Raw genomic sequence first — 25,736 nt, forward strand, 5'->3', positions numbered from 1 at the left:
TGCATCTGTAAGTGGCACGGTACTGCTGTGGCTAAAGAGACTGTCAAAGTGTAAAATATGTGACACTACAGCCTCGTGCCAGTCCACACAGCTGAAGGCAGATCCCAGAGGAGTCAGTGGGACACCAATCTGTGTGACGCTGCCTTAATGTCCAGCCTTCGATCAGCTGCAGCTTAGTGAGCAATAAGCTCTGACCAGCAGTGGGTCTGAAAGCAAGCAGCTCCATTATAGTCTATACTGGTGAATCGCTCCCCTTCCCAGACTGTGCCTGCCGTGAGGCAAAGCAGATCTGGTAGAGCCATCCAAACCGTTTCTRTCGTCAGAGCTATAAAGGCKCAGAGAAGAAGCTACAGCTTCAGCCCGGTTATTTTAAGTCACCTGTACATAAATATGTTCGTGGAAATGCACAAGTTGACAAAATAAATATGAAATTTYTATCAGCCATATAAAACYCACGAGTCAAAGTCGATTCAAACATGAAATCCGATCCGGTAAATGTGTGGCTCAACTTATGTATTCACTGCTATATTTAAATGTAAACGTCATTTCTCTTGAATGCATTTCGGTTTCCTGTCTCGTGTTCATGTCRGACTGCAGCAGCACTTGCTTAAGACACTGTGGTCTAATTTAATTCGACATGGTGATAGAGACAGCTGATGGTTGTCAGGAGCGCAACAAGGCACGGCAACGTTGTAGAGCCGCAGTGTGTGCACACAGGGAAGCAGGGTTGTGTTCCTGCAGCTTCACACACCCTGCAATAAACAGCTGATACGCCCAGGTCAAGAGAGAACTGGAGTAAAAATAAAGGATGAACCCACGTCAGCCTGAAGCATATCCTAGCCTAGCCTCGATACAAAAAAAAATCAACTAATAATCTTCCACAGACGGATCCTTTCCAAATAATTTAATTTGAAGGCATAATGAGTAATAAATAATTTTCCAGCTAATTTAGGCCTTATGATATTAAAAGTTATCTCTAATTCTTTATTAGTATGAGCTGTGTATTTTTATTATTAATCCAACACTTCATTTCAATGACTGAAACAAAATCTGGAAAGAAGTTTGGACTAGTGCACACTTCCCCTCCTGGTTCCCGCATGCACGTGTGGTCATATGCTAGTCCACTGGAAGTGTAATCAAATTGATCAGAATGAATGCAACTTTTTTTGGCTCAACAAAACTTGCCTCAAGAAAACATAATATTTGCAGTAGATTTCCAAAGCTCTGCCGCTGTGGCCACAGAGTTGGAACAGGCAGAACGACTCGACTCAAACTCGTCGCTCTCAAAGCATCGCGGTGCAAAATACGCAGAAAAAGTGAAAGTATTCACTGGACTTCTGTAGGGCTTTAGTCAATTAATTTCTATGAATCCAGACTGACACCTGTTTAATGTAGTATAAAAATATTTAGAAGGTGCMACTGGAACCACTTTTATGGGAAACCTCCCCCCCAAAAAACTTAACATGTCAGAAGATGTTCTAATTGTACRCATTCAATATAACGATTAACAATTATAGGGATGAGCTGATCAGTCCTTAACTTACTTAATTTTACGAGAGCGRCGACGAGTCGATACCCACATATGAAACCGATCTACCTCCAAACAGGCCTGAAAAAAATCAGCCGCTGCCCCTTTTTGCTCTACCGTGAGAATGAGCTGACTGACTGAACGACTTGATTGTTTTAGTTAATTTAGTAGACAGCAATGCACTAAAACCTTTTACAGTATGTGTATTTGAGAGCACTACCTCATGTGCAACCAAAACAAAAAGAAAAAGAAAAATCGGGCTTTTTAAAGATTGGTAATGAGCTAGAAAACTGCAATCTATTAATCCCTCAATRATCAGTATTGTAAGTTTCTTGACTTCAGGTGAAGAAAACACAGAAGCAGGTTACCAGATACAATGCAGGGGTGACTAACACCAGTCAGATGTTTCCCTACTCCGACACAGTTTATTTAAATGCTTGAATTACCTCCTCAGAGTGCTCTTATGATCAGCAAGGATCTGGTAGTGAACCATCCTTTGATTCAGGTGTGCTGAACCTGGGAAAGGTCTGAAACATTCAGAATACTAGCCAGGAAGGACTTGGTCTGGACACCACCAGTGTAATGTTTCCACTGGATGCTTAAAGCAGCATGTCGCTGAAAGCTAACATGTAGCTTTGGCAACGCCGCTGGCTCGAGCCAGCTCGTCTTTTGTGCAATTCAAATTAAAGTCTGCGTAAATGCCTCCATTTATAGATAATATTTCTAATAGTTTAGTCAACAACTCTTTGCGGTTTAGCACATTTAGAATATGCGATACAAACTGTTCCTCTCACGGTTAGGTAAGAATTGGCAATATTTCTTAAAAAATTAGAATAATCTCTATACTACAAAATTAGAAGCTTTTTATTATGTTCCGGGGAAATATGTGAGCCTCAAGTCCAGCAAAATAACCATATCCAAAGCTCATGCTGCATTGTTTTGTGAAAACACAAAATATTTTTTTCACACGACTTATATTTTGTGCAGCCTAGCTTGTAGCATTTCATCTTGGAGTGGGAAACAGACAGTAGATAACACTTAGGTCCAAAAAGTACAATTTGTTTAGAGAGAYCGATAACATCAGTAAGCGTAATCTCCAAGTGCTAATTAGAACCTACTTTGAATTGCTTCAAGTAAAATTAACCAAACCCTTTAAAACAAACGCCTCTAATCCAGTTAGGTCTAACTTTCCTCTGATAAACAGTTTTACATAATACTAGAAAACCCGAATGACCTGAGACACCCGATGGATTGAATCCTCTAATAAAAGCTCTAATTTAGTCGCGTACCCATATGGAATGTGAACTTATGTCAAGAAAGCTCGTGTTAACTTTGTTAATATGTCAAGAAAAAAACAAACCTATAAAACTTCAGACTAAACTTTTAAATAACTAATAAAGGACCAAAAACAATTTACATGGCATTTACAAAATTGCCTTGGCACATCTCTAGTGTTCACCTCACCCAATATAATAAAATGAATAGTAACAATATGAAAGTTTTGATATGGAAGAAAAAGTTGATCGTATTGTATGAGCATTTCAAATGGAGTYTCGTGAAATTATGCGAATGGCAGCTCATTAAAAATAGCGCGTTTGGTTTGTTAACTTTACAGAACATATTTTAGAATGCGTTTTGGCTTAATCATCTTCAAGTGGAAGTGACATCATGGTTAGTAAGCTATTGTGAAGTGTGCTAAAGTTTGGCAGTCAGCGCTGAGACCAAAAACAAAACTTAACCCCATACAGAGAAAAAAGGGGGGGAAAAAAGGAGACGACAAAAATATTTAAACTTCACAAAAACGAGACCAGTTTATTTGTCATTATGGTATCATAATATATCTCATATGAGATGTAATATTACTTCATACAACATAATAGTTAAATTACCACAATTTGATGGCATTTACACACTTTGTTTTTTAATCTTTATTTAAATAGTAAAAATTTCTCCTGCTGCTTCAAAACTAATCATATTAGTTACAAGTTTATAAAACATACATGCTGAATACATGCTGAAAGTAGTTATTGTTAAGTAAGTTGGCTCTATGGACAGAATATTATATACTTTTTTTTTTTACTGGAGTTTCAAAACAGTAAAACAGTAATATGAGACTCTTTAGTTACTCAATACCTGAAAGATTTTCAAACAGGCAGGTTTTTCTGTGCTCTCACGGATGGAAAAATCCAGTAACCTTCTGAGTGGCAGTGTGCAGCAGCAGGTGAGGGAGGGGCAGTGCTGCATTATAACATGCTCCATAAGGCCGGACACAAATCTTACTAAAAAGAAAGCCATAAAAAAACTTTTTTTTTTTTGCTTTAAACCATGGAAATAAAAAATACTATTTTAGCAGCTCACTGGAAACATAACCAGTAAATATGACTTTGTCAAAGGCAAAGTAATATTAAGCAAGCATTTACCTTCTCAGATGTAATCCTACATATTTCACGATGGTTCATTGTGATTTCACCACCATTCTGACACAATTTCCTTCAAATTGCGTTCATTTAAGCAACAACAAAGAATCATAGCCAATAGTCAAGGTCATCTTTTATTGCTACTGGTAACAGAAGCATTCATTAATAATCCATGTTTGACTTGTCTTACAGCTTGTGTTTGTTGTAATTAAGTCTGCAGGGCACTGGTAATCATTTAGCAAAATATGTTTTCAAGTCCCACATGGAATTGGGGGGAAAAAAAAAAAAAACGTTTTTCCGAGAACTGTGGAAAAGTATAAAAAAAATTTTTAGGAAGCAAAATGTACCGACTTTAAATTAGCTTATATTCACCAGCCTACATGAGTGGTTCAGTAGGATAATATATATATTACACCTCAAATTAAATACTGTAAATCCAATAATTGCTAAATGTCTTGGCAGGAGACCAACAAAGAGCACGACATGGGGTTAGCTTTTGTTTTTAGCCTCAGCATTGACCATCAACCTTTAGCACACTTTACAAATGCTCACTAACGATGATGTCACCTCCACTTGTCACCACTGACAGGTGACAGACGGGACTGAATGACTTCAGACTACAACAACTTCCACAAACTGCACCTTCAGTGTTTATCTGAATAACTTAGCTGCTACCAGATCAAGAAACCTAACGTTCTGGTCTATTGTTATTGTTAAACCACTAAAAGGAAGAAGAAGAAACATTTGTATTTTATTTCAGCTGTGTAGTTACTGTAGTTAAGGGTGTGTAATGAAGTTAAACATTTAATATCCATAAAACACCCTATATGATTGCTGCAGTGTCCATCTCAAAATTAGAGGATGAAAGTATTTGCTCATTTCACAAAAGCACCTGGTTTTAGTTGTGCCATGTTAACTGACAAAACTTGAGAATGTGTAAAACCCATCATATGAACTTATTTGGTGGTTAACAAGCACTTGCCAACTACCTTATGTTGATAACCCACACAGATTACGAGATTAATAAAAACTGTCTTGGCAACCGGCTTGTGGCCATATTATTTATGCTCTGTACCTACATACATTACACATTTATCCTTTTTCTGATAAATTGGCAAAAAAATAGAAAAGTTTAGTATCCTGTCACAGGTGGAAGTGATCAAAATGTATTGGGGTTTCTTCACAAAAAAAAAAAAACACAGGCAGATTATGTAAGGACTAGTCCAGGAGAAAGGAGACTAGGGTGAGATTAGCCATTAGCTGCTGAACGCAAACCCCACGCACGCGGTGGAGGCTCAAGCGCGTTCCAGCGCTAATCTGCATCGTAATGTTCACAAGCCCAAATGAGGCCAGGACACCCAGCCCGACTGGATTAATACATACAGGCCTTCTTAAACGGAGATTACAAGTTCTAATGAAAAATAAAATTCCCAAATCATGCCAATTAGACTTTTTATTGTATTACACGCTCCCTCCACCTAATTTGTTACTTGGCCTGTATTTGTGCCAGCCTGCTAATATAAAATATGATACAATATGCCTCCACAATAACTTGGTTGGATGTCACACCACTTTTTTGTTTTTTTGTTTTTTTAACTATAAATATAGTTAGCAGAGAGAAAGCTGGCTCAAATTCCTTGGTTGTCAAAATAGGTACGAAACGTCCTCCTGAATTAATACATTGTCGGTACAAAATGTGCTGCAGCAGACAACTCCATTTCATACCTGAATATTTTCAGTGCAACACGACTGAAAAATACTATAGGCACAACATGACATGGGGTGACATGATCAGAACTTATGTAGGACCAGGGGACAATGTTTTACTAGCCTGGGACACAAATGGAAACGAGAATACTGGATTTTTGTGACGATGCTGCAGGAGGGTGGATGTGCATTTGGGTATTAATCAAAAGTTAATTACTTTTCAGGCTTGAATATGGTTGTTAGAGCCTTTAACTCACTTACTGTAGGTTCAATAATATCAACATGCTTTTGAGCTGGCATGATTAAATCATAGCATTACCCAAATTATGAATGCTGCAAAAGCAATGTTGATTTACTTATCCCCCATTTTAAACACTATCCCTTTCTTCTCCATCAGAATAAAAACCCACCTATCTCCCTGAATTTTAGCATCTCGATCACCAAGGCCTAAATCTGATGAAAGACACCAAGTATATCCAATTGGCATTATTATTAATTGTGTTGGACTTGAACTACAAAAGCCTGACAACTAATTCTTCCGAGCAGTTCTTAACGTTTGTGACRCTGCACACACTGATTTTTAAGAGTTAGGGTTAGCAGACGGAGCCGGTAGAAAAGTAGGAAAAGCGTAAACGAGTGGGTTACTCCATTCCTATAACGTTCCGTCTTAAAAATAAGAGTAAACTGTYGGTTGAAAAAAGAAGCGGTATGGTCTCGCTGTGGTAATTTGACAAATGTTTCTGTGACCTCAAGAAATTAAGTCACCTCAAGGAAAAATAATAAGTCAGAGAGAGTCTCTTTTGAACAATGTAAGGCTTCCACCTTTCTAGGGATTAAGAGGGRAAAAAAGGTGCGGTCCTCCTTACTGAATGTTAGTGTATGTTAGAAGAATGACTTCAGACAAGTTGCATTAAAAATGGGTGTGACCATTAATGCAGTGTTTAACGGCACAGTCTCGTGTGTTACGTCCGTGGGTGAAATTAATTCAGATGAAAGCCGTCGTACCTGCAGCTTCCAGTAAAGCTTCGAGTCGAGCTTGCGTCTCTGGATCTACAGTCCTCAAATCGACWCCGTCTGTGGCGCTGGACAAAAGCAGCTCTGAGGCCGTCTTCATAATGGGGTTATCCAGGTCCTCCTGGTCCAAAATGAATGACTCCACCTGGGAGAGACAGGAAAAAGTTGGTGCTCAATTCAAATTTGCTCGACTGCTTTGATTTTCAAGTTAACCCTTAATGTCACCCAAAATCTGATTCGCAAGCCATCGCTTATAAGGCAACCATCACTACATCTGGATTGGGGACTGAAAAGTAGAACAAATCGGGCATGGGAAATAAAGTAAATCAAAGTATYGCATTACCGTAACTACCGTTTACATTGCATCGTATAAAAAGAGGTCYCACACCCTCCACATAAGTCCACCRTCTATAAAAAGACCGGGCATGTGGCTCTTGTTTATTTACAGTTTCTCCGAACAGAGGGAAAGCAAAAGAAGGAGCACAGGGACAACGGYGTCAAAGTGCAGAGAGCCTTATTATGGTGAGGCGTTATAACCTCTGCACACAGTCAGATTCAGCTGAGAGTCAGCTGCCCAAATTCACCACTAGAGTCTCATACCTGAGCTTCGGCACACTTTGTTGTCATGTTTTGCATTGCAGATGATCTATTCATGCACACAAGTCTAAGGAGTACATGCATTAAGGAAACTTTTAAGAAAAAATTTTTTTACAGATAGGCTTAGGGGAATAAAGGGTGGTGTGGGAATTAGGGGGGTGGGAATAATCTCAGCATAATAGTAAATAAAATATCTTTGAAATGTTCTGGTTATAATGTTTCCCCCCCCGTCTCGTCCATTTCTTTGCTCTTTATAAATATTTTAACATTTGTGACCTATGCAGAAAGAAGTAGTGGTAATGGAGAACATATCAGGACAACTTATATATATACTTACCATCAGTTTACCGCTAAATATTTAAAATTCTAACAAAACCTCAGAATAAATAGGATTCCTATGAAGCTAAATTATAAGATTAACCCAAGAAGGAAAACAAAAATCATTAGAACTTAAAATAACCGCTATCTTGTGCAAGTATTAATAAATCCCTCTGCAAATATCAACATTTTCCTTTTTTTTCTATTCAGTATTTACATCAATGATAGACTGAAACATTGTTTTTTATAAAACATCTTAAAATATTTCACTTGGTTGGATCTCAAATCAATGTCACAGAGGAGTTAAAAAAACAACATTGTTTCCAAAAAGTTTAATAAAACTAAAGCAGGCTTTCACTCTCTAGAGCTAATATGGGAAGAGAGTCAACATTCAGTATTTAGGAGGAATTTAGTTATATTATAARGCGCAACGGAGCATGGGAGATGTAGTTTTGAAAGGCCTTCATGATAAACAATGGATATCAGTCTTCCCTATTAAATGAACTACAGCTCCCAGCKTGTTGGTATCCAGAGAGTTGGAAAGGCCTAGAATGGCATCTGCTTAATCCCGGGGCTCAGATTTTAGCTACTGCCCAGAGTAGCAAGCTCTCCACTGGACTACAACACAACAACAAATGTCCTAATTCTGCTCGAAACATAAGCATCTTTGCTATGGTTCGAGCAGAATTAAAGCAGCCTGATTCAACTGTCTGAATCAGGTGCAAGTGGCAAAATTGTCGTCGTCTTCTCACACTATTGCAAAGCAGATGTTCAGACAAAAACAGCCAGATCATATTGACAGTGCTGTCAGCTGATATCCTTACTTGACTGTCATGACTTTAGGTTTTCAGACAGATAATCCTTGGGTCAAATGTTAGAAAAGTATAACGGAGGCACCTCGACGGGAACAATGTCCAAGGGTCTGTGGTGTCAAATCTCTCCACATCCCAATAACAACCTGCCAGCAGGCTTTCTGACAGTAAACTTGAAGGTAGGGTGCAAATGACAAAAATAAATAACTTTGCCATTTTGTGCAAGTGAAGTGTTTAACATCAACTAATTTAAAATGAGCATGTCTGCTTTTGTCAAAAACCTCAATTAATGCTCCCAAAAAAAACATGCAGAGCAGTTCTAAGACATTGCATTTCATTTGTAGAAATGCTACAGATTTTACAAAAGCTACCAAAAGTTGGGGTGCTACCTATTTGTTTACAATTACAGATCGAACATGTACATGTGGTGTGACAAACTCTACCACAGATGCAATCACACCTGTGTGTCTGCATGAGACGTGGAAAGTCACATCACAACATGTATCCAAGCTGTTCTCATATGTGGCGAGACAAATCAAGCCGACACTCGTGGTGGTCAGAGGAGCAGATGAGGTTTACAAAAAAAATAAAATAAAATAAAATAAAAAAATAAAAAAGCTTGCTTATTTATCAGAACCAAATGTGGACCACCAGAGTTGTTGGGCTTAAACGTGATTACCTAAACGTGTTGGAAAAGTTCGCAGAGGTAAGATCCCGGTTAATTTACATGATTTGGAAAAGTGACGTAATTGCACCACAACTACGAAATGGCTGGCATTTAGCTGGCCCTGTGCGTCCGAGGCTTTCTGGACATCTAGCATACGCTGTGGCTGGAAAGCTGCTGAGAGACAGCAAACTTGTGATGGGTGTTGCGAGACGACAGCACCGAACGAGGCCGTAGTCGCTTCCACCCGAACTAGGCCGTGGCCACAGCCTGCGCTGCATAAATAAAACATTTCAGCCTGTTGGCATGAATAACTGCCCCCGTCTTACCAAACACCGTCGACATCGAGCTGTTCATAAACTTCTGGACTGAGGGGAGATACTACTTCTCCACTGTGTTTGTTAACTATACGTAATTTAAGCGGCCTGGGAGGGGGTGGTTGCCAACGGTTAAGCTTAAGCTAACTAGCTTAGCGTTGCTACCTCGGAAACCTCGTCTTCGTCGCTGCCGGATCCCGGACCGGAGGAGAGGACGGCCGCGGCCGCTAGTTTGAAATCCAGTCTTTCTGCGGCAGGTCCACCGGGCTCGCCGTACAAACGCACTTTCTTTCCACCAACACCAATCCCAATGCTTCCAAGTCCGACTCCTCCTGGTGTCGSTCCTACCCCCATCCCTGCCACTGGGGAGCGAGGAGTCACCGAGTCAATCTCGTCCTCGAAGCCGTCCGTCAGCATTGCCGTCCCGGCTACTGCATCCTGCATACTTCTGTTCACGATACGCGTGTTAACGGGCTAGTAGTTAACTTAAACGTCCGCCCAGGCGCTTTCTTGGAAGATATTTGCTTGATTTTACTTCAGGGAATCCAGAAACTCTCCCGAAGCGAGGGTTGAGGAGGTTCTCTTTCCCCCAGCCATTAACTTTCTAACAACCTAACCCGATACGCACTGTTTCTCAGAAACACCGCCTCTGTGGAGAATCCTTTTCACCTTATTGGCTGAGCACGATAGACCTCTGTTTCATATTGGGCCACATTTCTGCTTGTCAAACATGAGACCGCAACGTCATGTTAGGTTTACCAATATCACGAGGCTGTAGAACGAACATGACATAGTAGGCCAACTTAACTAGTTACTAGTTTTATTAGTTTACTTAAATTTACTGGGGAATTTTAAATTCATGGAAGAACAATTTGTAATTATACTAGTAGCTGCTGCCTTTCTTTATTGACTTGCTAAGCGTGAATTTACATGACAAACAAGTAATGCTGTGTTACTTAAGTGTATTGTTATTAATATGCCTATGTCTCATTTTTTCAGTTTTTATGTTTCTTTATATTTTTCAGAACTCCTGACAGTTTTGCAAGCATTTTGCTGCAGGTATGTGCAATATTTGCACAGACACAAAAAGGCAATTTTTAGATGCTAAGTACATAATTAGAGTTGACAATTAATTGCTTTTGGAGTATGTCTATAAGGYCTATAAGGTAATCTGTCAAATTTTCCTAAACTGATGTGTATATGTTTACTTATTTGTTTATTTGAGTTCTGTAAAATATATGTACCGGTACTTTTTTTTTCCGGTACATTTTTCAGATGTGGAATATTTTCAGAATAAATCAAATAATGTATGGACTTGAAATAAAATGTTCTAAAGGCGCCTTCTTTCAATAAAGTTGATCATATACCTTTGACTTTTACAAAAATATATTAAATATATGTTATATAATCAATAATCAAAAACTTTCTGTTGCAATATAGGTAAACTTCTAAAAATGTAAGCAACGTTGAAAGTGTCTAGAAATATTAAACATTTATTAGCTAAAAAAAATTTAATAATATTAAATTGTGTTCAAGAAATCACTATAGAGCTAAAAAAAATTCACTATGCTAGAAAAAGAAACAAGTACCTCAGATATATAATATGTAAAAAGTTTTCTCCTACTTACAGAAATACACAACTGTTTTAGAGTCGTTTTTGATTGACTACTAAACAGCTTAAATAAGAAAAGAAAACATAAAAAAGCTTTGAGTGATTACAAGTTTTATTCTTTGGAGACATCCTGTGTCATCTCTCTTGGCCACTCTGGTTTGACAGTATCTTGGATTTAAAAGTAGCAACATGCTAACAAAAATAATGTCCCTCTATTTCCACCAATGCCAACATTTGCATATTGTAATCAGCCAGGCTTACAGCTTCAATATAATGCAATTGTACCTGGATTACTGTAACACCTTTTTATCACAACATTGTAAATATCGACTTCTATAACTTTTTGGTGTAAAACAGTAAAAAAAAAAGATGTGTGATAATTACTGTGTTGTTTTGAATTCACTTACATAGGCAGGTGTTGTAAAATGCGAKGTGTTATACCACCTCTACATTAAAGTAATACTAAAAAAGAAATAACTGATAGCTGTAAACCATGTTTTTCGGATTTGTAGGCCAGAAGATGCTGAAGGCCAGGCCAGACTGGGCCTCGGGCAGCAACGTCATCCTGCCGGGGATTGCCAGGTGCAAAAAGAAACCCACATTTTGTGCGATTTTATTATGTTTATRAAGATTTGACAAATGTTAAAGTCTTGTGCCGTTATTTGCTTTAAGTCTCATTTATAAARGTATATTTGGTAGAAATGTATTCAAAACTTGACAGTTGAGTTGTAGTTAAGACCCGTACTCCTTCTGTAATGTCTTGAAAGCGCTCCCTGAAAGGGGGATAGCTGGAGCATTCTGGCAACACAGCGCGAGGTCTCAGCCGCATCACGCAGCGGGTCCTACCATTCTGCTCCGGCGTGTTGCATCTTCGGCTGAACAGGTAAATGTTTAAATGTGTTTGGTGTTTTGCTTATTGGTTTCATTCCTAAACAGCATTTATTTTACTCATTATGGTAACAGAATATACTCTGTAAAGTAAAGTTAGCAGTTACACCGTAGCCTCAGTTAAAATGTTAGCCGTTGAAGCTAAGAACATGGCGCTGGTTGAAAGGGCCGCTATTGTTCTTGTATCCGGGTGCGGCGCGAGCGTGCTGTAGGCCACACACTTTTTATTTAAAAACAGATGATGGTGTAGATAATTGCATGTACACATTTGGAGTTAATAAAGTTTCAGGCAWTAATTGTAAGGCCTCAAATGTATACTAAATGTCGATTGAATATTTTCAGTTAGCTACGGATTTTTTGTTGCCACAGAACTGCTAATTCGCGCTGTTGAATGATTGTTTGAGATATAATTCAAATATTTTAATGATTCTTGTGTGTAGACTTTTTTGGTTGTTTCTCGTGAGRATATTTTGCACTACATAGACGGGTCATTTATAATTTGATACATAATGACAAGTGTTTAAAAAATAGGCGCGAGAGGGCGCTGTTACAGATCAGTTATAGTTCTCCATTCTGTAAAACGTAATATTTTTTAGTCATATAGTGTTTTGAAGCAACATTTAAACATATTCGGCTATCTAAAGTAGATGGAAGTTAAATTGGCCATGGGTGTGAACACAACCAATGAAGGTTGCTTTGCAAATGTGTCTTTCTATTAACAAACACACATCTGCTGCAGAGTGGTCTATAAGAATGTTTTTAACATGATTTTTTTTTTCTAACAGACATGTAGATTAAACATGTTTACTTGTGTTTGTTTTTCCCATTAGGAATTGGGACAAGTCATGGCTGATGAGGGATATGTTGTGCGAATCAGGGGTCTACCTTGGTCTTGTTCAGTAGATGAAGTTCAGAGATTTTTCTCAGGTATGTATGCCGGAGGGAGGAACATGACATTTAACTTGTAAATATGACCTGTTCATTATCTTATCTCTAACAAAAAGACTGCTTTTCTATTGTACAGCTGCATGCTCTACATTTAAACGCTTKTCAAATTACAAACACACAACACAGTCATGTGAAATAATATTGCAAAACAAATTACAATATTATTGCAATTTATTTTGCAATAAAATGACACAAGGAAAAAGAAGGCTGATACTGTCTAGTATCCCTTCTAGACAGAAATGTGTCACATTTGAGAACAGATGAKGAGTTGAGTCAAATTCAATACACATCTTGTACTTAAAACTAGAATTCAGCACAGATATAAATATCTTGAAAGTATCCTGGGAAAAACACAGTCACTGTGTTGACTTTAGTATTTTTATGACCTGCCATGCAGATAGTTATGAATGAATTTGGTACAGTTACTTAAACCAGAGATTGTCCAACCTGACCCTAGACTTATAGCTTGTGGAATTACARCATTTAGTTGCTTCTGTAAGACATTTTACAGCGTCGACATAATTTCCCCCATWAAACATCTTTCTAGGCTGCAAAATCCTGAACAATGGAAGTGGAATACACTTCACCTACACAAGAGAGGGCCGCCCTAGCGGAGAAGCATTTGTGGAACTGGAGACGGAAGAAGACCTGAAGATAGCCGTGAAGAAGGATAGAGAAACTATGGGTCACAGATACGTTGAGGGTGCGTATGTCAGAGTCCTTCTTTTGACAGATGTTGTATTTTTCTGTGACACTGCCTTAACAAATTGTTTTTTTCTTTCATGCAAAACAGTGTTTAAATCCAACAATGTTGAGATGGATTGGGTCATGAAGCACACTGGCCCAAATTGCCCAGAGACGGCAGGAGATGGGCTTGTGCGCCTCCGGGGCCTTCCCTTTGGCTGCAGCAAGGAGGAGATTGTGCAGTTTTTTTCAGGTAAAAACTTCTGTTGTTTGTTTGTTTGTAACTCCATTTCGGGTTAGGAATAAAAGATTGTTGCCCCGTCTTCCTTTCTTTGTTTCTTTCTTTTACAGCACCGATTCTTGCTGCTTCTGTGCAAGAAGTGCTCTTTAGGTTAATTAGCTTTTAGAGTCTGTTGCGAGAACATAGAATCATAAAATGAATTAGTTTATGGTAATGAGCAAAGAAATGACACAAGGAAAAAGAAGGCAGTTGAAAGTTTGAACTTAGGTTTTCTTTTATTTAAGTATTTGATTATTTATTAGGGACCTGGAGTGTGTATGTAAATAYCCATTTTCATCTTCACACCATTGTCCATATAGAACAATCACACATCAATTATTTTTCTTAAGTCGGGTCTGGTTCTATTATATTCCACTAGAGATGCACCAATTGAGGATTTGTGACTGGTTTATATTCCATGATGCCTTTTTTTTTTTTTTTTTTTTAGATTTTTTTTCTTCTTTTGAAGCGCAAAAAAATACAAGAGCCAAAATATTTCTTCTGTGACCATCGTTGACGCATCTCACTGAGTGAGAAAGAGTTCAATGTAATAGAGTTTTACTAATTTAAAAGAAATTTAGAGTTTATATTTTAAATTGCATTTAACATCCTTAGTTATGTGCTGTGTCATTCTAATGCAGACCTTTACCATAACTCTGAGATTTCTAAAAGGCTGTCAGAATTTTTTAATTGTGCACGTTACATAAGAGATAAAGGTTGAAAGCTCAAAGCTTTTTGCAAWAAATGAAGACGTTATCAGCTCTAATCTTTTTCAATAGCCTTACCTCCTTTGCCTTTTTGAAAAAACATCCAGAGTGCAGTTAAAAACGGGCGGTTCCTTTTTTGTACCCGGCAAAGTCCAGTACAGTGACTAATACCCAGCACTCTTTCTGTTGTTGTAWCCTGAATGAACAGTTGACATATCTCTGTAGAAAGTAGTTCCTTTTTTAAATGGCTTCTCTGCTTCCTCTGCCTTCATATTTAAACACCCCACATACACTGAAAATAGCTTATTTAGGGGKTTTTTCTCTTAGAAGCTACAGTGTTGAAGAGCTTTTGTTAGTTAGAGTTAGAGTTAGTTAGAGTTTCCAACCAGCAGGTTTTACTGAAAATTGCCCGACGAATTCTCAGTGCATCTCTACTTTTCACTGATAAAACCTCTTTCATATTTAAGTTTCATTTTGTTCACATTTCTCCCTGCTTTCTTCTCCTAAATCCGTTTTCYTAACTTGCAGTATAAGACTGTTGTATAGTATCTCGCAGGTAAACCGTAATTTTACTCATGTCACCCACCAAACTCCTGTTCTCTTTTCACCCACACTCCAATACTACCCCGGTTTTCCCCACACAAWTCCCCCCCTTCCTCCTCTCTTTTTCATATGCTTACTCTATCCTGTCATTTCTACTTTACCCCCAGAGTATAATAAATGTGACTCCTTTAAATGGCCAGTTGAAACTGAACTGGTGTATGTGTGATGTAAAATTTTCTATCTCTCTTTAGAGAAAGTTCTCTGTTATTGGGCATGTGATTTAATATGTCCCCTGCTGGGGTTATCTGTCCTTGGGTTGAAGGGTTGGAAATCGTGCCAAATGGGATAACATTGCCGGTGGACATCCAGGGGAGGAGTACGGGGGAGGCCTTCGTGCAGTTTGCTTCACAGGATATAGCTGAAAAGGCTCTAAAGAAACACAAGGAAAGAATAGGGCACAGGTGGGGATGGTTGGTTGGCTGGCTGGATAAGTTGCTTTTCTTATGGTGTGCACATTCAACATCTGAACCAAATGCTAAACTGACACTACATCTAGAATATGAATAATAATTAGAACACACCCACACACACAAAAAAAAAACTGCTATACTGGATCAAACTCTGCATACATTCAATATTTTCAGTGGGAGAATAAGTGCCAGGGCTTCTTAAAAAATGTAGTTGAGAGCTTGATTGGAAAATGTAACAAATTTTAAGATAAAGACTGAGTCCAGGTTTTAAATGGTCAGGAGTCTCCCTGGTGATAAAATCAGAGGGAGAATACACACTTGGCTCTAGAGCCCACTGCTATAGGCAATGCTTAGAGGTCAGCTCAGTAGGGCTGCAGTTCTCTCTGACTCTCCTAAACCAGGATGCTGGCTGTCATGGTAAAGACCAAGAGTTTACTGAAGTATGCAACAGATTTCTAAATTACCTCAGATAACCATAAGAAAAGTTTAAAGTTACCAAGGCCCTTGTTAATTTGGAAAATATTTCTTTCTTAAACTCAATTACCATTTTATTGTTTTTTTTTTTGTTTTTTTATTAACAAATATTAGGTACTCATAGGCTTTACTACCAATGGAATACATCATAACAGCATCTGCATAGCCCAGTATTAAGCAAATGCAGTTTCATCCACTCCCTCTGTGCCTGAAGGGTTTTCTCTCTATACTCTTAGGTACATTGAGATATTCAAGAGCAGCCGCGCTGAGGTGCGGACCCACTACGAACCCCAGAGGAAGCCGATGGGGATGCAGAGACCTGGTCCCTACGACCGGCCCTCRGGCGGACGCGGTTACAACATGATGGGCCGAGGAGGCTCCTATGACAGAATGCGTCGAGGTGGCTACGGAGGAGGTGGGTGCAGTTAGACACAAAATTACACCTGCTACCAAATCAGAATAAAAAATTTTWWAWTWWYYKGSMWTTWMYWWTKKWAAMYWAMMWTWARKKKWRRAARSCMAMCYKGSYWWYCYKKKKTTTTTTTWATTTTTTTATTGAAAAAGATGAAACCAAACTGAGACGTCTTAAGAGTGTGGACTTTCTTTTTACCGTTTGTGTGTAACTKGTATATCTCTGTGTGCTAGTGTTGCACGKTGTAACTAATGAGATTAAGCTGTAAAGTCCATGTAAGAMCATATGCTAATCTGACTCTGTTTTCAGGTGTGTCTGATGGGCGGTATGGCGATGGCAGCTCTTCCTTTCAAAGCACAACAGGTCACTGCGTCCACATGAGGGGGCTGCCTTACAGAGCCACAGAGACGGACATCTACAATGTAAGAGACACCTCACCGTCTCACCTACATGCCATACTTTCTGTGGAATTTATCACRAATCTCCTCGGCATACGCYTGGGTTTTCTTACCKTTTTTTAGTTCTTCTCTCCGTTGAATCCTGTGCGRGTCCACATTGAGATYGGCCCAGATGGGAGAGTAACYGGGGAGGCAGATGTAGAGTTTGCAACGCATGAAGATGCTGTTGCAGCAATGTCCAAAGATAAAGCCAACATGCGTRAGTTTGTTATGGTTCACTTTAAAATAACTGCGTTTAACAACCCTCTCTTTTACGTCTGCACAAACATAATGACTTGTTTCCGCTACAGAGCATCGCTATGTAGAGCTGTTCTTGAACTCCACAGCAGGGGGCAGTAATGGAGCCTACGGTAGTCAGATGATGGGTGGCATGAGTAAGTGTCAGGGTTAAGAAAACCCAAGATTCAGTAAAACCTTATTACTTAAATTGTATGACTTGAATTTATTTCTTTAAGTAAATAAATCTATTCAAAAGGTTGCCAGCTATTATAACATTTATCATTTTTAAATTTTGTTATATAGCAAAAAATCTCATAAAGAGATGCTTGTTGAGAAATTAACTTTTACCAAAGAGACTGAAATGCAGTTTTATTTTTTAAATTATTTTATTTATAGTTGATTTTAATTGGGCTATTAGATATTGAAATGACTGACTGGTTATGGATCAGATTGTGATTAAAATGGTTTAGCATAAAGAATGGACTGAAGTGAGWAGAAGCACACCCTCACCTATAGACACCATTCTCCTGACAGTTACTTAAAACCATCACAGGTCCAACATATTCATCCTTTGTTTTGTTTTTTTCACAAAACATAATCRGGAAAGTCCCAGTAGAGTTAATTGGAATGCACATTTTATGTTTAAACTGCTTAATTTTTGCTCTTCCCCTTAAGATCAACACATTTTGCAATATATAAATACCATTTTTTTCTTGTTTCCAAATTTTAAGTGACTAAGGAAAATGGGCATGATGTATGACTGAGATGTTGAGTTAAAAATATTGAGTTAATCTAAACAGTAGAGCAGTTTCTTAAATAAGGGTTTTATGTAAAAAAAAAATAAAAATATTGAGTGTCCTCTCAGGCCCGTCATGGTTTGTCCTCCACAGGTAACCAGTCGTCTTACAGTGGTGGCCAGCTCAGCTCAGGGTACTCTGGTGGGTACAGCAGCCAAGGAAACATGGGCGGCTACAGTGAATATAGTGAGTGTCAGCTCTTTTAACTTTTTTTTCTACCTTTGCTTTGACTTTAATTTCTGGGAGCTTTAGTAAATCACAATTAAAAATGTTTATGAAAAAGCAAAATATATATATATTTTTAAAAGCTCTGCAGCTGCTCAGTGATAAACTTCATACTCACTGTGTTTCTCATTTTTGCTTTTCTTGTTTTGAAAGGTTATTTACTTTTTATACAGTTTGTTTTATGTTTAGTGAGAACTGCTTGTCGTAATGATTTTAACAGCCTGCATTTAGACCACGGCATCATGGTAATTTTTTTGCCATGTACTGTACAAACTTTAAATAAACTGAAGTTTACCGTTATAAGAACAATTAAATATTTGACAAATAAAAGGAAATCACTGTTATGCTGAAAAAGRTTAAAGCAACTCTGTTTTCTTTTGAGAGTTGCTTTTTTTTTAACACTCATTTAGTAAAACCTTTTCATAGCTGAGACACTACCTCTGGTAGGTTAAAAAACAATCTTCCTAGAATGAACAGCRTGTGCTGCTACTTGGGCTAGAAATAAAACCCCGCAGTTCATGTTATATTGGTTTTCTATCCATTGACCAGTCCTGTTCCTTTAATAATCACCATTTTAACAGATGTATAACATGATTTGTTGTGCATGACTACATGAATGAACTCTTGGGTCCTATGGTGTTTATTCTCTCTCTTGTTAGGTAACCAGGGCGGGATGGGAAGCAGTTACTACGGCGGTGGTGGAGGTGGAAGCAGAGGCTCAATGAATGGACTCGGTGGAGGATGGGGAATGTAGTTTTTCTGTTTTTTTTTTTGTTTTGTTTTTTTTTTTGTTTTTCTCACTCTCAACCCTTAATTTCATGTTTTTAAACTCAGCATTTTGCTGGAAGGACTGGAAATGTCTCACTTTGTTAAACATAGGATGATGAGGTGAGGTTGTCTTTTGAAAAGTACCGAGGGGTGGGATTTGTATTTTTTTTAAGTGCGTGATTTACAAAGAGAAGTGTGATCATTTGTCGTCACAAGAAGTGTAACTGAAGTGTTGTCTTCCCCATTCCTCCCAGACCTGACTCATTACAAAAACCACGTTAATGTCCAGTCATCCAGAAGTGTGACATTTTGTTCTCCAAACATCTGCCTGATTCTGAAGGCCAACTCTTCCCATACTGGTGGACTTTACATGACTCAAGGAATGCATGAACAAAAAACCTGTCTGGTATTTTTTGGATGTTTGACCTCATTTTTCTTAAGTGTTTCAGTTAATGTAAATCTGACTTCATGGTGTGCAGGTGTTTTGTTTCCTAATGTTATGACTGTTCATTGGACTTTTTTTTGTGATGAGGGCTATGTGAATGGCAAATCTAAAATCTGCTACCATGGAGGTTTTTACAGCTTTGAATGCTATTTGTATTTTCTGTGCACAAAGTGAATAAACTAGTCTGGAATACCTTAATTAAAGTAAGGCTGGAAAAACTGGTTTTATTGGTTATCAAATAGATTTATAAAAGTCAAACATTTGCAGATTATATAAATGGTTTTTGCAGAAGTTGACAATCTACAAAGCTTCAATTTCATACATTAAGTTTGATTAAGATTCTACAGTTTACAGACACTCGTTCAGTACTGAGGCAGCTGAAGTTAAGTGAACTACCAAACAAATCCTAGCAAAACTCAGTTTTACATAGTACACATCCAGCTTTGTTATAAAAGACTAGTTACTAGAGATGCAACAATCAGGCTTTGTAGCCAATACATTTAGCAAATATCTACAAATTGATTTTTCATAGGTTTTACTTAGTTTAATTATCCCCATTTATGCACCAAAGCATATGCATTTGATCTGCCGATCAGTGCAACTTTAGGAAAAACTGATTTAGACTGATTGGTGCGTCCCTAATCTTGTTGTGCAGTACTGTTTTTCCTTCAGCTAATGAAACATTTAAAACCTTATTAGTCAACAATCATTGCAATCTTGAGTTCATCCTATTTTTTTTTTTTATGTAACCCATTGTTTAATACAGACAAGTAAATCCACCTGAATTTCAAGTTGACCAACAATGAAATGCCAAACCTGGTTGTAATTTGTATTGTACGCTCCCAACTTCAGTGGTTGGGTTTCTCCAGTGTTGGGAAGTCTTTGTAGAAACTTGTAAAGTTCTAAATGTTTCTGTCAGGAAGCTGTGGAGGAACTTCTCTGCAGCAAGAGCGAGTGACACACGTCGCACACTCTTACGGGCCGAGGGTAGGACGGTAAGGCTAGCTCATTACTTGAACAAGTGTTGCAGTAGATGTCGCCGCAGTTTCTGCAGTGGTGCTGCAAGCAGAGACCTTGGATTGAAATCTCTGTCATGCTGCATATCAGGAAAAAAACGGGTTAAAAAAAAAAAAAGTGTGGAAAAGCCAACCTTTCTACGCGAGATGGAGAACTCTTTCTGGCATTGCTTGCACTGTGTGGCTTCATCGTCTTTCATCCATGCGTGGCCCTGTGGAGGTGGGTTTAAAAGTTAGCATCTTCCCTCTTCCAGCACCGTTATTTGCTCATCGATACGTTACCTTCAGGGCTTTGTTAACCTCCTTAAAGTCCTCCATCTTGAGTTTAGACCTTTGACAGGGATGAGGGCAGAATCAGAAATGTTTTGTGAAGAAATGATTTGGATTATCGAAAGGGGGGGGGAATTCACTATATTTTTACGTAGGTAACTAACTGGCTTAGATGCAGGCCCATTTCCTGTAGTGTCTGCTCCTGCTGTTCACACCTCTGCTGCAGCTGCTTTTTCTCCATCTTCAAATCCTGCAGCTCCTGCACCAGGTACACAAATGAATTGTTAAAACTATATTCCTGGAATAAATTAACCTCAAGGAAATATACTAATTTCTAGAGATGAACCCTGTGTTTGTACTGCGAACCGACCGTGTGGAGGCCCTGCAGCTGCTGCAGCTGGGTGCGGAGTTCGGTACTGTTGTCCTGTTCCCGTTGCAGAGCTTTCTGCAAACTTTGTCTCTGTTCTCTCTCTGCACGCAGCTCATTCTCTAACCCCGTTCTGTGTAAGAAAAGAGTCGCAGATTAATTATGTACTTCAAATCAGCATTTAAATTCATTCCATTTACCTCCTACAAGGTTTCAGTCTGCAAAACCTTAAAAGCGCTCTGCACGTTATGCCCTCTGCATGTGTGCTAACCTTAACGTGTCCAGGTCTGTCAGCTGTTTCTGGAAAGCGTCGACTTTTGCTTCCAGCTCCACCCTCATGTCTTTGTCTGACTGGTCGGTTTGTCGACTCTGCTGCTCCGATTTCTGCAGCCTGAAATGTCAAGCAGGCAAAATTAACCAACCCAGAGCGTTTTAGCAAACAACACAAGCAAAACCCACCGGGCACATACCGCTCCTCTAGTTCCACCATGGCCTTCTCCATTTCGTTAATCCTCTGCTCCAGCTGCGCCGCCTCCGCCTGCTTTTTCTCCGCTTGTCGCCCCGAGTCCTAGGAGACCAACCGGCTTGTTCAAAAGCGTGCACTGTGTGGTGGGTGGGGTGAAACACAGCACTCGCGACCATTCCCACCTCTGCTTTGTGGAACATCTGCAGGTTAAGAGTCTTGACCTGGTCGAGCTGGAGCCGTAAGGCTGCCAGAGTGTCCTGCTTCTCGTGGATGTCCTTCTCCAGCAGCTTCATGGCCACCTCCATCTCCTTCTTTAGGCCCACCTGGAGCTCCAGCTCACGCTCCAACTCCTGGCATTCGCGTATTTAAACCCAAGACAGCAGGAGTCAAATATAGTTTTAAGACTAAAAATGTTAAGAATGAACGTATGTAGCAAAAAGACCCATGATAACTCCGCAGAGAGCCAAGCAGACGAGACAAATATTAATTGTGCATTCTCCCAATCTGGCCTTTTTGTTTTCCAAGAGCCATGTAGCGGACTCATCAAACATGTGGAAGAAAGTGTTCTGTTCAAATGAGACGAAATCTGACATGTTCTTTTATTTCTATGAGTGCCAGAAAACTTAACACTGCACATTAACCTGGTAAGGGATGCCCAATAAGGACAGTAGTGGGGAAAAAAAAAAAGAAAAAACAAAATATTGAAGTCCAGATTACAGTCACAGTTGCAATGGAATGGCTATCAAAGCATATTCATGTGTTCGAATGGCTCAGTCATTCATTGCAATAATGCAGTAGCAAACCTGGCGAATTCGCTTTTCTTCTTTGTATTGCTTCCACACCACATTGTACATCTCATCCAAACCTTGTCGAGTCTGTTTGTATGTCTCCAGCTCCACCTGACTGTCCTGGAGCGCTGCCTGAGAACAACAACAACAACAAAAACAGGGTTATTTTCCGTAGATCTGCTTAATTTTTAAGAAGCTTTCAGTCTCTTCCTGCAAAAACAGCTTCAAACCTCTTCCTTCTTCTGGCTCGTCATCAGGATGGAATCGTTCTCCTGCCTGAGCTGTTCCTGTTCCCCTTGCAGAGAATTGATTCTGTCTGTTGCTGCCGTCAGCTAAGAAGAGCAAAAGTATTTATTGCACTTGGAGTTGGTCAAATAAATACACGGACGATCTTTACAGTGACGTTAAAATGCCAGTAACCTCCTCCACGAGCTTGCTGTTGGTCTTTTCCAGAGAGTCCATCTTCGCCTGCAGGTCGGTGACGGTGCCGCTCAAGTGCCGATTCAGTTCTTCGATGTAGTGCTTCTGGTCTAGAATGGCTGTCATCTTTCCGTCACTGAGAGGAAAAGAAACGTCGGAACRGAATCAGCTTTCGAGCACGCCGTGGCGCTTTTGTTAGCTTTACAGTTGAAGGCGCATTGACCAAGCAAAACCCACTCACTCCTTTGGCGCCTCGCTGCTGGTGGCATCTTTCAGGTAGAGGGAGAAGTCAATGACCGCCACCTTAAAGTGAAGGACAGATAACGTCAACTTGTTCAGATACAAACTGGAGTCTGAACAGCTTCAGCTTTTCACTGGGTACTTACCTGAGAGTCGAGGTCCTCCCCTTTAATGCACAGGTTAGCGTCAATGACGTTCAGGCCAACGAGCAGCCCTCCCATCACCGCGCCTTCCTCCTCCAGCATTAAAGCGCCGGCGTCGTAAAACTCACTAGGGCGATTGAAATTTGCACAAAATGACACTTTTGTACTCGCTTTTCGTCCTGCAGCGTAAATTCTTCCTGCTCGCCTTTACAAACCTCAGGAGGTCCTTGCGGTCCAACAGGGTCTTCAGGTAGTCGGCTACTTTCTTCTGCATGAGCGCCAAATGCAGCCAGGCCCGAGCCCGCCCTAAACCCGTTCTGGGGAAGAGCAGCAGAACATGAACACGACTATACAGGTGAAAAGGGTTCTTGACTTTTTTGTAGCTAGAGATAAATCAAAACGATATTAATATCTGTACCAATTCCGATGTTGAAAAAAAAATGTTTTTTTAAATTCTAGATCTGGTAATGGTGACATTATGGTTGATGTATAAGGGCAGATCTATTCAGTCTAACTCTACACTTTGAGCTCTGAGCAACATCAAGCTCTATTATTTATTTCACATTATATTCAGAATTGAGCTGTCTGAACCATTTGAAAGAAGATTTGCTGCATTTTATTTGTACATGCTTGACCAACATAGTCAACCTGTTGTTTTTGTCAGTTTCAGTAACTTTATCATTTATTTTACATTTTACTCCTAATTACACTGACTGAAAAATTAAGTTTTTTTTTTGTAAGTTTCACCTAGCTTGTGAGCTATTGGTGTACTGAAGTGTGCTGTAGTGGTGCAGCATCATCAAATGTGTAATTCAATACATTTATATCTGTGTTTAAAAAAAAATCAACGTTTTAGGTAAATTCAGTGATGTTCTGTATCGGAATCATCCGATATTAAGCCTCGGATATCTGTATCGGTATYGGAAGTGAAAAAAGTATATCGGTTCATCAATAGCTTCTACATATTGATGAAAATTCACAACTACTCCAGAGTCAGATTCCAGATTAATCAATTTACAGCAGTGATTAATGGACGAATGAGTAGAGGAAAGGCTAGAGACTGCTGGTTTGATTGAAAGAAAAACTGAAACAGATGGATAGATGGTTAGAAAGACAAAACAGATATATATACAATTTGACAGTGGTATATCTTTTCTAAATTCATGTTCCTTTTCCAGGATATTCCATACTTTTCCAGGCTGTGAAGGGAGCAGGAACCCTGCACAACATACCTGATGCCAGGCAGGTCTCTGGCACTTGTGGCGATGTTGGCAGACTCTGGACACAACTTCTCAACAAGCTCCAGAGGCCCCCATATGGACTTGTTCTGACCAATAAAGGACTTCTTGGCTGAAAGAACACGGAGTGTAAAAGTCACTTACGCCAACCTGAACTCTGTCCTCACAGAAAAATAACGCTTGCTGCCGTTGACCAGACAAGCTCACCTTTAAGGCCGTGTTTGAGGCAGTGTTCAAGGACCAGGAAAAACTGCTGAAGAGGGGGGTACTCGGAGTCGAGAGTCCTGCCTAGGCTCAGAGAGGACTGGATCAAAACTTTGATGCTTAACTTCATCATGCTGAGGAGGTTGGATCTCTCTATGGCCATCGGGTCTCTGGTGGGTCCAACTGTGAAATAAATAAAATAAAAATCTTTGCATCAGTAAGACAGGCGTGACTTCACCATAACAAGCACAGACTTCTTGACAGAACTGCATATCATCAAATCTCGAGCTACATTTCATGCCCACATAGTCATGTGTTGTGACAGCTGATACTGACAGAAACTAAAGAGGAAGTAGCAACTTGGGAAAAAAGTAGTCCCTAGTTTGATTGAATAAAGTTTGAAATAGTTGCAACCTACCGGGAAGCTTTTCTGAAGTGCTGTTCAGATCATTTTCTGCCTCCTTCTCGCTTGCAGAAGCCACAGCGGAATCCTGGGAGGCTTTTCTTGGGGCGGCAGCGTAGCTCATCCCGCTGCTGATGGTCTCCGTGGCCTTCCGAGCCAGAGAGAGGATCGGAGCCGACCAGCCGCTCTCTGCCGCGACCGGGTGAGTGTCCTCAGGTGGGTCCCAACACTGACCACCGGTGGGTTCATCTTTGGTCGCCGGACCCGAAACTCCCTGTTCGCCTGGCTCTGGTTTTTCTACGTGATCCTCAACAGCTGTGTTTACCTCCAATGTTTGGTCGGCCATGTTTGTTCCCCCCTCCTCCCCCTTTTCCACGCGAACTCACGTGACCAGTTCAGCTCAATCACGCGCCCTATAAGGAACGAACTCTTCTTCTATTTATTCCTTGGCGATGAACGAATAATTCTTAATGATCCATTACCGCCGCCTCCTGGACAAAGAAAACCCCCAATTTATACAGATAGATACATTTCTATCCTACCCCAGAGCTGGTGGCAATGTGTTGCAATATTTTAAAGTTTCAAACCGCATAAATTGTTGCGGGGGTGAAAGCAAGTAGTTTTAAGGATGTGGCCCAGGCATGGAACTATGTTTTCTACACAGAGCTTGCCATAATAATAATGTCTATTAGAGTAATTAAAATACCCTGCTTGGTTCATTGAATGAATGAATGAACTGAACACTACCTGGGCCTGGCTCCTTGGTCAACTTGAGACATGTTGTATCTGGAGTCCCATTGACACCTAACTCCATGAATACATTGTTCATGGAAATTAAAGAGACGGTCAAATAATACCTGAATTTTATATATATATA

General features: G+C 39.6%; 3 protein-coding genes across 6 annotated transcripts in view; 1 reads left to right on the forward strand and 2 right to left on the reverse strand.

Moving 5' to 3' along the window:
* ankhd1 (ankyrin repeat and KH domain containing 1) overlaps window positions 1-9,996 on the reverse strand; it is a 34,592-nt gene extending 24,596 nt beyond the window's left edge. For all 3 annotated transcript variants that reach the window (XM_017307094.1, XM_008419942.2, XM_017307093.1), the window contains exons 1-2: window positions 9,540-9,996; window positions 6,658-6,811 (exon numbers count right to left, since the gene is read on the reverse strand). In XM_017307094.1, the coding sequence (XP_017162583.1) occupies window positions 6,658-6,811; window positions 9,540-9,818 (433 nt within the window). In that variant the 5' untranslated portion in view covers window positions 9,819-9,996. The remainder of the gene's footprint in view (window positions 1-6,657; window positions 6,812-9,539) is intronic.
* Window positions 9,997-11,765: 1,769 nt separating this feature from the next.
* LOC103471127 (heterogeneous nuclear ribonucleoprotein H1) lies at window positions 11,766-19,507 on the forward strand. Of its 2 annotated transcripts, none has more exons than XM_008419947.2 (11): window positions 11,766-11,869; window positions 12,705-12,801; window positions 13,370-13,525; window positions 13,616-13,759; window positions 15,359-15,497; window positions 16,217-16,395; window positions 16,702-16,814; window positions 16,914-17,049; window positions 17,141-17,224; window positions 17,960-18,052; window positions 18,751-19,507. In XM_008419947.2, exons 2-11 carry the CDS (start codon window positions 12,720-12,722, stop codon window positions 18,843-18,845), a joined length of 1,221 nt encoding a protein of 406 aa, XP_008418169.1. In that variant the 5' UTR covers window positions 11,766-11,869; window positions 12,705-12,719; the 3' UTR covers window positions 18,846-19,507. The 2 variants fall into 2 exon arrangements, with proteins under 2 accessions (XP_008418169.1, XP_008418171.1); XM_008419949.1 differs by having other exon boundaries at window positions 11,771-11,869; window positions 18,747-18,831.
* rufy1 (RUN and FYVE domain containing 1) lies at window positions 19,503-25,246 on the reverse strand. Its single transcript, XM_008419946.2, has 17 exons — window positions 24,875-25,246; window positions 24,460-24,639; window positions 24,247-24,364; window positions 23,230-23,331; window positions 23,018-23,141; window positions 22,873-22,934; window positions 22,632-22,767; window positions 22,442-22,543; window positions 22,227-22,343; window positions 21,606-21,773; window positions 21,428-21,525; window positions 21,229-21,348; window positions 20,961-21,090; window positions 20,755-20,849; window positions 20,603-20,651; window positions 20,455-20,532; window positions 19,503-20,363 (listed from the first exon to the last, which is right to left on the reverse strand). Exons 1-17 carry the CDS (start codon window positions 25,203-25,205, stop codon window positions 20,220-20,222), a joined length of 2,154 nt encoding a protein of 717 aa, XP_008418168.1. The 5' UTR covers window positions 25,206-25,246; the 3' UTR covers window positions 19,503-20,219.
* Between the last annotated feature and the right edge of the window lie 490 nt (window positions 25,247-25,736).

The sequence above is a fragment of the Poecilia reticulata genome, linkage group LG10 (genome assembly GCF_000633615.1).
Source record: "Poecilia reticulata strain Guanapo linkage group LG10, Guppy_female_1.0+MT, whole genome shotgun sequence".
NCBI lineage: Eukaryota > Metazoa > Chordata > Actinopteri > Cyprinodontiformes > Poeciliidae > Poecilia > Poecilia reticulata.